This window comes from Salvelinus namaycush, chromosome 30, assembly GCF_016432855.1.
Source record: "Salvelinus namaycush isolate Seneca chromosome 30, SaNama_1.0, whole genome shotgun sequence".
Lineage (NCBI taxonomy): Eukaryota > Metazoa > Chordata > Actinopteri > Salmoniformes > Salmonidae > Salvelinus > Salvelinus namaycush.
Window position 1 is genome coordinate 28922827 of NC_052336.1, and position 13109 is coordinate 28935935.

The following is a 13109-nucleotide window of genomic DNA, read 5'->3' on the forward strand; positions in this document are numbered from 1 at the left end:
TTTATAGCAATGGTTATCAATTGTACTGTAGGCATGGAACGGAAGTCTCTGTAAATTGAGGTTGTGGTGGCAGCTGCAGAGAGGTATTTGGGTGTGCGAGACTTGACATCAGAAGAGTTACAGGGTGTGTTAAGTGGTGATCTCCTGTCCTTTCAGGGGGATGGCATGAGGTAGGAATAAATATATTTAATTAGTGGAGTAGGGTGGTGTTCATTTTATGTTATATAATTTAGAAATTAGTGAGTATATAGTGTTAGATTATTTATTTAGTACATTTTTATTTTTCAAGTAAAGTAGAAGGGAGTTGTACTCCAGTCTAGTAGGTGGCGGTAATGCAACAAATTGGATGCCAACCGCCGTTAAACCTCAGAAGAAGAAGATAGGGCCTCGGCAAGGGGTATTTGCGCACAGAATATATTTTCCCCGCAGCGTGTTTCCTTGACTTTCTCATTGGTCAAAAAAAACTACAGCACAATGAATGCATTTCTGTTTACTGATCTGTGCTGTGCTTTACTCATGCGAATGTCCCGTTTAGGAGACCAGTCAAAAGCTCAAAACTGAAGCAAAACAGTTTTTTTACTGTGCCCTGAAACGTCTTCATTACAAACCAGTGGTCCTAATGCAAATCATGAGAGCATAAAAAGATGTATATCAAGTGATCACTTTGTTGCCTTTATTTTACCACAGTTCTGACCTATAGCGACTGGCGGACCTAGGATGCAGGTGGGCTCTCTCTGTCTCTCTCTCTCTCTCTCTCTCTCTCTCTCTCTCTCTCTCTCTCTCTCTCTCTCTCTCTGTCTCTCTCTCTCTCTCTCTCTCTCTCTCTCTCTCTCTCTCTCTCTCTCTCTCTCTCTCTCTCTCTCTCACTTTACACAATCTTCAGTAAGCGCAATATTTTTATTGTTTACAAGCTGCTTACATATGCATTCACCATACCTACTACAATACTAGGCAAATTGTCATCTATAAAACATTCTTCATTATCAAAAATCTATCTGAATCCAACAAGGGAGTTTACATAGCCAGTTTTATTCAGCTGTTGGTTCCAAAGATATTATATAAACACTAAACAACAACAAAAAATATCTATAAATGCTTGACTTTGGATTCACAAGCTTTCATTTCCAAAATGGTTCAAAACGATCCTTTCTCAGTTGAAAATGACACAAAAAAGCACGTCCAGTCGACTGATATATATCCACGTTAAAAACAGTCTGATAAAAACATGAAACATGGGCATAATCCCTGAGCATTACGCTTAAGGGCTGGATTCGATCCGTACCACGGAAGTATCTAGGAAGATCCACGTTAAAATGTAAAAGTCATTTTCGATTGAGCCGTCATGTGCATAGTTTTACCATGAATCTAGTATCTGTGAATGCGGAAACAAATAACGCAGATCTTACTCAATATCCTACTTCTGCGATACGGATTGAATCTAGTCCTACATCTTCTAATAGCACCTAGTCATCTTCTTTTGGCTGAAGTATGCTATAGTGTGTAAAAACAACCCACTATGACAACCCACTACGTGTCTATGACTTAAGGTCACTGATAGATATGGGAAGGGGTTGGAGAGTTTTAACTGTAACGTCAGTTCAAATGTGACTCCGACCACAAGTAAGCACACACTTCATCACACCCTGAGATGTAAGCACAGCATTGGACAGAGGTTCGTTCTGAGGCTTGCTCAGCATTGTTTTATTCCCGCCTTTTTATTCTGCCTTTTCCCGTTTGGTTGAGACGAACACAATGAACACTTCCTCTGGCTTTCTGCACCTCTTCCTGCTCATACACACTCATTTCCACATTTCACACACACACACACACACACACACACACACACACACACACACACACACACACACACACACACACACACACACACACACACACACACACACACACACACACACACACACACACACACACACACACACACACACTCTCTCTCTCTCTCTCTCTCTCTCTCTCTGACCACAACTCAGTAACTCAGTAAATTCATTGAAACCCATTTGTGCTCCTGCTGTGTCAGACAGGAGGACACGTGGCATGACCCTGAATCAGCCAATCAGATTTCGACTAGTGTGACGCATCACGGCACCAAAGAAAACCAACACAGGACCACTCACTCTTAGAGTTCAAATAAGAAAAAAAAAAAGTTTTCCCATATTCCTCAGATAAGAGAAACACAGATGTTTTCCCAAAGATTAAATGCTAAACATTGTTGTAGACTAGTGGTCACTCTTGTGACACAGACTACAAAAGAAAATGGCCTCTCTTTTAAAAAGGAATGGCTAAAATATAGAAACCAGCAACGTCTAGGTTTTGGTTAAGGACATATTGCCTCTGTCACAGGTACTTGGGGAGAGTGGCAGTACTTAGAAGCAGGAAGCAGTAGCAGACCTGGAGCTAAGCCCCCTGGGTAATGGAGTTTTATAACAAGTAAAGGCTATATAGGATTATGAAGCATCAATAAGGATTAAAGGGGAAATCTGCAGTTGCTACATACATTTTCTTGTACATATAAATTAATGATATGTACCCATTCATTCTTGAAGAATATAACTTATAAATGTCTCATGAGTTTAGTTCAACTATCACACTCCATCAGAACCCAAAATATAAGCTTGTTTTACTTCAACGTTTGTAAACAAAGCAAATGTAAACAAACACAATATAGCCACAAAACATGTATAACACTACATTTTGATATTATTGACGGTTAATCCTTCCATCCATAGCTCTGTCTATGAATTTGACAGCGGTTTCATTTCTCCAGCCCCATCCCTCAGCTTTTTACCGAAAAAGGGACGGGAAGTACTCATTATTGTTTCAACTGCTAATTGCCGCTTTAAGGTACTAAAACGCATTTAACACACACAACATCAGTGAGACCACAAGAGAGTGAGGGAACAGAAGGGGCACACAGAATGTCCCAGAATATGAAAGGATAACTCTGTAAAGTGAACTTTACCGAGGGGGACATATGCCGTGTTCACGTCATGTCAGAAACGTAGACATTTCGGACTTGTTTACTCGTTATAGAAAGATGATACCCGAGTTTCCCACTTGGGAAGTATCATTATCTACCAATAGGAAGCTCTACGCAAATAACTTACGTTCGTATTGACTCGGAGATCCAGAGTTTCTGACATGAAGTGAACGTGGCAATAGAGAAATAATGTTTTTTTTGTTGCCATTTCGGTCCGAAATCTCAGTCAATATACACACAGAAGAGTATAGAAGAGTATTGGGGATCACAACATTTCTTCCCCTTCTCTTTCTGTCAATTTCCTTCTCTGTCTCCTACTTCTTCTCCATCTCCTCCTCTTCATCTCCAGGCTGCTTCTGCTCGACGGACAGGAGCTCCTCGCCTTTGTGACGGCGTGTCATGCGGATGAGCATCATGCTGTCGGTCGTCTCGGAAACCGCATCTTCGTCATCCTCGACCCGGGCATCTGTAGGGGGGATGGGGGAGCGACGGTGCACCATCAGGGAGGGAGGAGGTATGGGGAGTCCAGAGGACTGGGGGTAGATGGGGGTTTGGGGGTGAGAGAGAGAACAAAGATTGATATCAGACCATTTTCATCCACCCAGAAAAAAAGAGAGAGTAGGAGGGAGGGTGTGAGAAGGGAGAGTTGGGGACAGACACAGAGGTAGGTGTGTTGTGTGTATGACACTAGGTGTGTGCATGCTAATGCATGTGTGTACTGTTTACCCCAGTCTCGGCAGGTTTGTAGCCCTCTTTCAGCTTGGCGAAGGTGCCCTTAATGCCTGCCTGCTCTGTAACCACCAGGGCTGCTTTGAACAGCTTGGGGGTCTCTGGCCTGTCTGGGATCACCTCGGCAGTCTCCTTCGCCTCTGCCTTTTCCTCTGGCTTCTTATCCTTCGTCAGCATTTTCCTGGAAAGGGAGGAAGGCAGGGAAAAGTTGTGGTCAGGTCAGTCATACTGAGGTAAAGCTTTTAGATATGGTCTCCCTGTGCATACACACTGTGTACATTGATGCATTTTGTGGGCTTGAAACATTTAGGCATGCACATATGTGGTATACACACACAAACTAATACACTGGATACAGTTGAAGTCGGAAGTTTACATACACCTTAGCCAAATGCATTTAAATTCAGTTTTTCACAATTCCTGACATTTAATCAGAGTAAAAATTCCCTGTCTTAGGTCAGTTAGGATCACCACTTTATTTTAAGAATGTGAAATGTCAGAATAATAGTAGAGAGAATGATTTATTTCAGCTTTTATTTCTTTCATCACATTCCCAGTGGGTCAGAAGTTTACATGCACTCAGTATTTGGTAGCATTGCCTTTAAATGGTTTAACTTGGGTCAAACGGTTCGTGTAGCCTTCCACAAGCTTCCCACAATAAGTTGGGTGAATTTTGGCCCTTTCCTCTTGACAGAGCTGGTGTAACTGAGTCAGGTTTATAGGACTCCTTGCTCGCACATGCTTTTTCAGTTCGGCCCACACATTTTCTATGGGATTGAGGTCAGGGCTTTGTGATGGCCACTCCAATACCTTGACTTTGTTGTCCTTTAGCCATTTTGCCACAACTTTGGAAGTATGCTTGGGGTCATTGTCCATTTGGAAGACCCATTTGCGACCACACTTTAACTTCCTGACTGATGTCTTGAGATGTTGCTTCAATATATCCACATAATTTTCCACCCTCATGATGCCATCTATTTTGTGAAGTGCACCAGTCCCTCTTGCAGCAAAGCACCCCCACAACATTATGCTGCCACCCCCGTGCTTCACGGTTGGCATGGTGTTCTTCGGCTTGCAAGCCTCCCCCTTTTTCCTCCAAACATAACGATGGGCATTATGGCCAAACAGTCCTATTTGTGTTTCATCAGACCAGAGGACATTTCTCCAAAAAGTACAATCTTTGTCCCCATGTGCAGTTGCAAACCGTAGTCTGGCTTTTTATGGCGGTTTTGGAGCCTTGGCTTCTTCCTTGCTGAGCGGCCTTTCAGGTTATGTCGATATAGGACTCGTTTTACTGTGGATATATATACTTTTGTACCTGTTTCCTCCAGCATCTTCATAAGGTCCTTTGCTGTTGTTCTGGGATTGATTTGCACTTTTCACACCAAAGTACGTTCATCTCTAGGAGACAGAGTTGTGTTGGCAGAACTGAAAAAGCATGTGCGAGCAAAGAGGCCTCCAAACCTGACTCAGTTACACCAGCTCTGTCAAGAGGAAAGGGCCAAAATTCATCCAATTTATTGTGGGAAGCTTGTGGAAGGCTCATTTTGATGTCTTCACTATTATTGATGTCTTCACTATACTATGTAGAAAATAGTAAAAATAAAGAAAAACCATTGCATGAGTAGGTGTGTTCAAACTTTTGACCGGTACTATGCATGCACGCACGCACGCACACACACACACACACACGCCCTGTCCTCACTTATGAGGTAAATTGATGCCACGGATGAGTTAGAGCAGCTCATGAGACTGTCTGTTTATCCAGACATTATTCCCTCCTAACTTCTGCCAGCCTCTCACTTAAACCAATAATACTTCATCAGGAGCTCAAACTCCTCTTAAACATTATCAAAGAGAGAGAGAGAATTACAGTAGAGAGGGAAAGAGCTACAGAATGGACAAAGACAGAGGGAGATAGTGACAGATGGATGAAGAGATGAAGCGGAGAGATAGGGGCTATGGTAAAGAGAGAGCACCTTTTGCCTCGCCATCATGTGAGCGATCACAAGATCGGTGGGTATGATCAGAAGCGCTACGTACAATATGTAGTGGGATGTGTGTTGGCTGTGGTGTAGGTTAACCATCCCCTCCACCCTTCCCCAAGACTCATATCCCACGTTCCAGCCCGTCCATTTGACCTTCCCCCTCAGGCCTTTTGGCTGTGTCCTGGGTAAGAAGAGAGGGATAGGTGAACTGGAAAGGGTAGGAGCGTTGGATTCGAGAGGTCACCCCCTCACTTGGCCTTCTTGCGGAGGAGTTTCTGGGACTCGGGGTAGTGCACCAGGATGTCTGAGAGGTCCCTCTTATCCAGGATGAAGAGGTTAGCGAATCCGTGAGCCATCACATTGGCCGTGCGTCTGTTCCCCCCGCCCCCTGCCAGCAAGCTGTCCAATCGGAGGACATATATGGGTTACATGCCAAACAAACACCAAACACATGCTTAGTGACATGCTAGAGGCAAGCTAGAGACGTAGCATGCACATTATTGCATGCATGAGTGCTGAAACAGGTTCATTGGGATTGTGTACAATGTACAGCCCTTAGATATTCCAGTACATGATACTGTATATGAGGAAAACATTTGGACCAGGGATTAAGGGGGAGCGCTCACCTGATTTCTCCAAACACAGAGCCGGCCCTGATTGTCACAAACACAGTCTTCAAATCAGGTCCTCCCACCACCTGAACCTCCCCCTGCTTGATGATATACATCTCCCTGCCGATCTCACCCTGCCCACACAGCACATTATAGATCATAGATCATAGCAAACACACACAGGTACAATTAGATGTATGGTTTACAGAGGGAGAATGGTCTATTTGCAAGTGATTTAGGCTAAGCTTGGGGTAAAGCTGTGATGGGGAGGGTGGAGGGCATCACTCCATTGGCCTACCTTTTTACAGACAAAGTCCCCAGGCAGGTAGACCACAGACTTGAGCCTCATCAACATGTCAAAGATCATCTGTCTGTCACAGCCCTGAAAGAAAGAAAGAAAGAAAGAAAGAAAGAGAGAGAGAGAGAGAGAGAGAGAGAGAGAGAGAGAGAGAGAGAGAGAGAGAGAGAGAGAGAGAGAGAGAGAGAGAGAGAGAGAGAGAGAGAGAGAGAGAGAGAGAGAGAGAGAGAGAGAGAGAGAGAGTATAGTATGTATTATTGAAGATTTGACAAAGACGAGGGCTGCAATGCCTGAGTTCCTGCGTTGGACTCTTTCCCTTACCTGGAACAGGGCCACTTTACTCACAATGGAGTAGTTAACATCCACAGCCATGTCCATCCTCATCTTATCTGGCAGCTGGATCAACAGCTCCTGCTCATCTGTAGAGAGAGAGAGACCAAGAGACAGCAAGAGGGATAAAGGTAAGGAGGGAGACAGATGGACAGAGAGAAGGAAAGAGATAGGGGGATGGTGAGCGAGCAAATAGGCCAATAACAAAAACAGCATCTTCGTAACGTTTCGCCATGCAGCACTCTCACAACATTTAGCCAACGTTCCTCACCCAGCATGCCCTGTATTTGCCAGGTGTAGTCGTACCAGGTCTTGACTCGGTTCTGGACCTCTGTGGGGATGTGGTAGGAGGTCATGTACTTGATGGTGTTGTCCATACAGGCCCGGTAGTAGTTCTGTCCCGCTGTGGCAGCCCCCACCACATCTCTCATCTGGAACAACAGCAGAACAACAAGCCTTATGTTCAGTAGGCATGAAATGGAACAAAACGCTCAGAAACAAGAACATACTATCTGAGCCATCAATCTGAGCCATTATTTTCTGTTGGAAAACGTTTTGCTATGGCATGCCCTAATGAACATGAATTGTTTTTGCTGCACCTACCTGACCAATCATGATGGAGAAAGCAAAGACGCCAACAAAATAGTTGACTAGCTGGAATGTGATCTCGAACACGGTGGTTGGGTCCGGGAGACCACCGATGGTGATCAGGGTCTTCACAGCAAAGTAGTAACACCGGATATAACTGGGCACACAGACAGAGGTACTGTATGCACACAGATGTCCGACAAACGCACACACGTCTGGGATAAATAAACATTTTGAAATGTGACCGCAGAAGAGGACTTGGAAAAAGCTGGATGTTTTGTGGTAATGTGGTTGGTATGAGGTTTTTCACTGTTTTGTGACTGTTTAGCGATATTCTCCTCACCTGTTCCCTTTGCCGTTGTAGACCCACTTAGTGGACCCGAGCCCCTCGTAGTCAGAACCCCAATAGAACAGACAGGCGTTGATGTGGAGAGAATACAACAGGTAGGAAGTGGTCAGGATCACTCTGAGAGGGAGAGAGAGAGGAGGGGAATGAGAAAAAGTTACTCAAGCTCAGTAAGGGCTACAGTACCCTCTGCTGGCTAACTATGTGTATTGTGTTTTGAGTGTGTTTGTGTAGAGTTTTCTCTGCTGAGTGTTTTGTGTCGAGCGAATGTCCTGTGTAGTGTAGGTATGTGTGGTTGATGGTCAGAGTGTGTTTTATGTGTCCCTCTCTGGGACCTGTAGATGTAGGCTTTCTTCATTACTGCTTCCAAACGGTCGTTGAACTCAAAGAAAGCCATGTACTGAAACAGAGAAAGAGAGGCATCGGTCACTAATCACTAAGATCGAAGCACTACAAAGAATGTACGTGTGTGTGTGTGTGTGTGTGTGTGTGTGTGTGTGTGTGTGTGTGTACCTTCAGTAGGCGGGGGAATCTGAGGAGCGAGTTAACTCCAGTAAAGTAGTAAAATATCTCCATGGGGAACATACTGATACAATCCATCTGAAAGACAAATCATTCCTCTACAAACCAACACTCCTCACGTCCATCTGAGAAATGTAGAGTTACTTATCTGCCAGCCTAGTCAACAAGTAGAAACGGTGTAGCTCCATCCTCACCTTGAATCGTTCTGTTGTCATGTAGTTGTCTCTCATGTCCTTTTTGTCACACTGCAAGAAAAGAGAAGAAATTAAAACATCGTTTCGTTCCTTGTGTCTACAAACATGTACGTGTATGTGTGTTTTTTTAGAAGTGTTTCTGAATCTGTGTGTATGATTGTCTGTGTTGGCATACATTTTCTAGTACTACTTGCCATAGAGGGCCTGTTTGTGTGAGGGCCTGTTTGTGTATATGTGCCTCTCTGTATAAGCGTTGTGCGTATGTGATTGCCTACAGTATACGTGAGTATCCAGATCCCCCTTACCACAATATCTCCTCCGCGTACAAACTCCAGGCGGGGCTGAAAGACCAGGATGTCGGTGATGTAGATAAGGTCACAGGTGTAGTCCATAAACAGCCACCAGTAGATGTTGTCTGCAGTCTGGTAGGGGAAGGCCCAGCGCACCGGGATCAGCCACACGTTCCAGTTCCATGCCATCATCACAAAGAACAGCCACACCACGTAGACCAGGTCTATAGGGAGACAAGAGGCACAAACATAGCAGAGCAGAGTCAACTACAGCATGAATATAAAAACTCAGTGGGGGCTAAAAGGTATATTATGATTTCATTACATGAGTATCAGGGCTCACGGTCAGGTTGGTGAAGATAGTTAATATTTTATTGTCAAGATTCAGAAGTGAGATGGGCCTGTAAGAGGCACTCATCAGCCAGTTGGTCATTTTTATTTGTATTTTATTTAACCTTAATTTAACTAGGCAAGTCATGTCGGTAAAGTATCATGTGTTGTATAGGAATGTATAATGGTACTGGGGTATATGGGAGTAAAATTGGTGAGGGATATTATCCACTATTATAAAGTTTTGTCCTGGATACTGATTAGCTGAAAGCCGTGGTATATTAGATCGTATACCGTGGGTATGACACGAAATTACTTGTTTACTGTTCTGGGGTTTGTAGCATATGGCTAATGTATCACGGCTAAGGGCTGTATGCAGGCAATCCGCGTTGCATCGTGCCTAAGAACAGCCCTTAAAAGTGGTATATTGGCAATATACCACACCCCCCTAGGGCCATATCGCTTAAATATACCACGGGTGTGACCCAAAATTACTTGTTTACTGTATAATTATGTTGATAACCAGTTTATAATAGCAGTAAGGCACCTCAGGGGTTTGTGATTTATGGCCAGTATACCACGGCTAAGGGGTGTGCCAAGGCACTCTGCGTTGCGTCGTGCATAAGAACAGCCCTTAGCCGTGGAATATTCACCTCGGGCCTTAGTGCTTAAGTATAATATGTTTTGGTATGTAACTCACCAGTATAAGGGTCGATGCTGGAAGGGAAACGAAAGTCCACTATGGTTTGAAGCCAACTAGGAAGTGGGGGCATTTTGGGAAGTTTGAGGATTTTGATCGGGTATCCATAGAAGTCCCAGTACTCCTCCACCTCTTCCTCCTCCACCGGGGCTGAGATGTCCTTGTCCTCTTCTGGGGGAGGAGGGGGAGGGGGTGCCTTGGCTGGGGCTGGGAGTGAGAGGTCAAAAGTTATAGGTTATGTGAAAATGGATGTGGGTCAGGGTTGCATTTGTACATTCGACAAAATCATTTGGCAACTGTGTATTTTGCTTGTTGTAAGTTCAAGGGTCAGGGTCACAGGTTAAAGGTCATGTTTAGTGGTAACCTACTGGTTTGAGGGCTGTCTTCCTCAGAGTCGTCAGGGTCCATCAGTTTTTCCCTCTTGCGGACCGTCCTCGCCTTAAACAGCTTGACCAGTGTAGTCACTCTCTCATGGACAATCACACTGCCATAGCTGGCCGCTGATGCTGGACGATCCCTGCAGGATATGACATCATCAGTGAGTGAGTGAGTGTGTGCAAGTGTACATGCGTGCGAGTGTGCGTGCGTGTTTGTATTACAGGAGGTTGGTGGCTTCTTAATTGGGGAGGACGGGCTCATGGTAATGGCTGGAGCGGAATAGGTTGAGTGGTATCAAATACACAAAACACATGGTTTCCAAATGGATGACGCCTTTCCATTTACTCCGTTCCAGCCATTGTTAGGAGCTGTCCTCCGCTCAGCAGCCTCCACTGGTTTTGCATGCGTCTTGTGCATTTGCCTGTGTGGCATCACTCACTCATCTTCCACAGTCAGGAGGCCGGTCTGCATCTCTAAGTCATCAACACCAAAAACATCATCATCTTCAGCACTTCTCTCTTCCACCGGGAGGAGCGAGCCACTAAGGGGAAGGCGATACAAGGTTAGGCAATAGGAGACAAGGGTAGGATAAACTGCACAAACAAAGCTGCCATAACTTACTCTGCAGCCACAGCTTTGCTGAATGTGTGAGTAAAAGAGAGAGGGGTTTTATGGCAATATGGCTAGTAAATTAAACGTTTGTCTGTCATCCTAGGCAAATCACCATAGAGCAAGTCTGTACAGCTACTATGATCATCAGATAGACTTTTGAAGCAGCAGAGTGTATAGTCCGTTTACCTGTGCTTGGTCACGGGGGCGAGAGACACGGTCAGAGAGATGGACAGGGGGTCCTGGGAGGTGATGATCTGGGGGATGTTGCGACCCCCTTCCATCCCTACGTCTCTGTCCACATCCTCCGCTGGCAGCACATTCCCTCCTCTGTCCTTACCAACGCTCCCTGAAGAACACGAGGAACTATTTTCTAGAACTCTCGAACACTCACTCAAGAGCGTTCTGTTGATACCTACCAACAACCCGGAGCTATCAGATTAAAAATTCTAGAAACAACACTTGAAAGCGTTCTAGAACTTTTGTATGATGACGAAAACACTCTAGAACCCATGGGGTTTGCTTAGTCCAGGGATAACTTCAGTACAACAATAAAGAGGCTTTTGTGAATTTACAGGTGACTTCTTCACGAGGCTGGTTGGGAGAGTGCCAGGGGTGTCCGGGGCTGTCATCGAGGCAGTGGGTGGCTACTTTGAAGAGTCTCAAATGTGGAGAGTGTGTTGATTTGTTTAACACTTTTTGGGTTGCTACATGATCCCATATTTGTTATTTCATAGTTTTGATGTCTTCACTATTATTCTACAATGTAGAAAAAAAGTTAAAAAGTCAAAATAAAGAGGCTATTGTCATTGATGTGAAAGAACAGAACGACACAACACAGCACGACATGGCACAACACGACACAGCATTGCACAACACAGAACAGAACAGCACGGCACAGGACATTTCACCCTTTAGAGGGTTCAGTTCACCTGAGCAGTGGGTGGATGGCTGCTGCTCTTCGCGATGAAGCAGGGGGGCACGGTAGAGAGCATGACGGCAGAGACGTGGAGGGCGGTGGTCAAGGGGTCAGGATGGGGTCAGGATAGGGTCGGGAGGTCTCAGGAAAGGTGAAACTTGACTCAGCGCTCTGAGGAGATGGTTGATCTAATTTGACACTGATTTTATGAATCTAACTCCAGGTCTGCAGGGAGGGGCAGGCGTTGGGACAGGGGAAGGGAGTGTTACTCCTTGGAGACATCTTCCTGGGGTTGGGTTTGGGACACTGCGTTTGGGTTAAGTCCGTTGAGGCGATTGAGGATCATTTGGCAGTACTGTCGCGCCTGCTTGGGTAGCTCGGACATCTCATGTTTTAGCAGGGCTAGCTCTTCTGGCAGGGCGAGCGTGGATAGTTTAGGAGGGTTCAGGTTGTTGTCGCGTAGCAACTTGGTGAGATTGTCGAGGCACTGGCAGGCGTGGGGGATATGCACGAGCAGGCTCCTGATTGGAGAGCAATTGGAGGGCACTGGGCGGCGACATGTTCAGACAGCCAATCAGATCAATACAATCGAGCAAAACAGGAAGTCATGATAAGATCGAAAATGTTAGAGTAGTAGTTAGTGGTAGTGGTTTTAATGTCTGGTAATTGTGCTGTCATATACAATATATATACAAAGTATGTGGACACCCCTTCAAATTGGTTGATTCGACTACTTCAGCCATACCCGTTGCTGACAGGTGAATACAATCAAGCACACAGCCATGCAATCTCCATAGACAAACATTGGCAGTAGAATGGCCTTACTGAAGAGCTCAGTGACCTTCAACATGCCACCATCATACAGTAGGATGCCACCTTTCCAACAAGTCATTTTGTCAGATTTCTGACCTACTAGAGCTGCCCTGGTCAACTGTCAACTATTGTGAAGTGGAAATGTCTCGGAGCAACAACGGCTCAGCCGTGAAGTGGTAGGCAACACAAGCTCACAGAACGGGACATTTTAGTGCTGAAGAGTAAAAATCGTCTGTCCTCGGTTGCAACACTCACTACCGAGTTCCAAACTGCCTCTGGAAGCAACGTCAGCACAAGAACTGTTCATCGGGATCTTCATCAAATGGGTTTCCTTTGCCGAGTAGCCGTACACACAAGCCTAAGATCACCATGTGCAATGCCAAGTGTGGGCTGGAGTGGTGTACAGCTTGCCGCCATTGGACTCTGTAGCATTGGAAATGCGTTCTCTGGAGTGATGAATCACACATCA

General features: G+C 45.2%; 1 protein-coding gene across 1 annotated transcript; it reads right to left on the bottom strand.

The window, feature by feature from the left end:
• Positions 1-1365: 1365 nt before the first annotated feature.
• On the bottom strand, positions 1366-11192 carry cngb1a (cyclic nucleotide gated channel subunit beta 1a). Its single transcript, XM_038969522.1, has 18 exons — positions 11098-11192; positions 10739-10840; positions 10290-10438; positions 9922-10128; positions 8907-9115; positions 8602-8652; positions 8399-8485; positions 8221-8285; positions 7883-8005; positions 7555-7696; positions 7223-7382; positions 6943-7040; positions 6622-6705; positions 6339-6457; positions 5965-6111; positions 3722-3905; positions 3365-3528; positions 1366-1372 (listed from the first exon to the last, which is right to left on the bottom strand). The coding sequence occupies exons 1-18, from the start codon at positions 11190-11192 to the stop codon at positions 1366-1368; spliced, it is 2193 nt and encodes a 730-aa protein (XP_038825450.1).
• Between the last annotated feature and the right edge of the window lie 1917 nt (positions 11193-13109).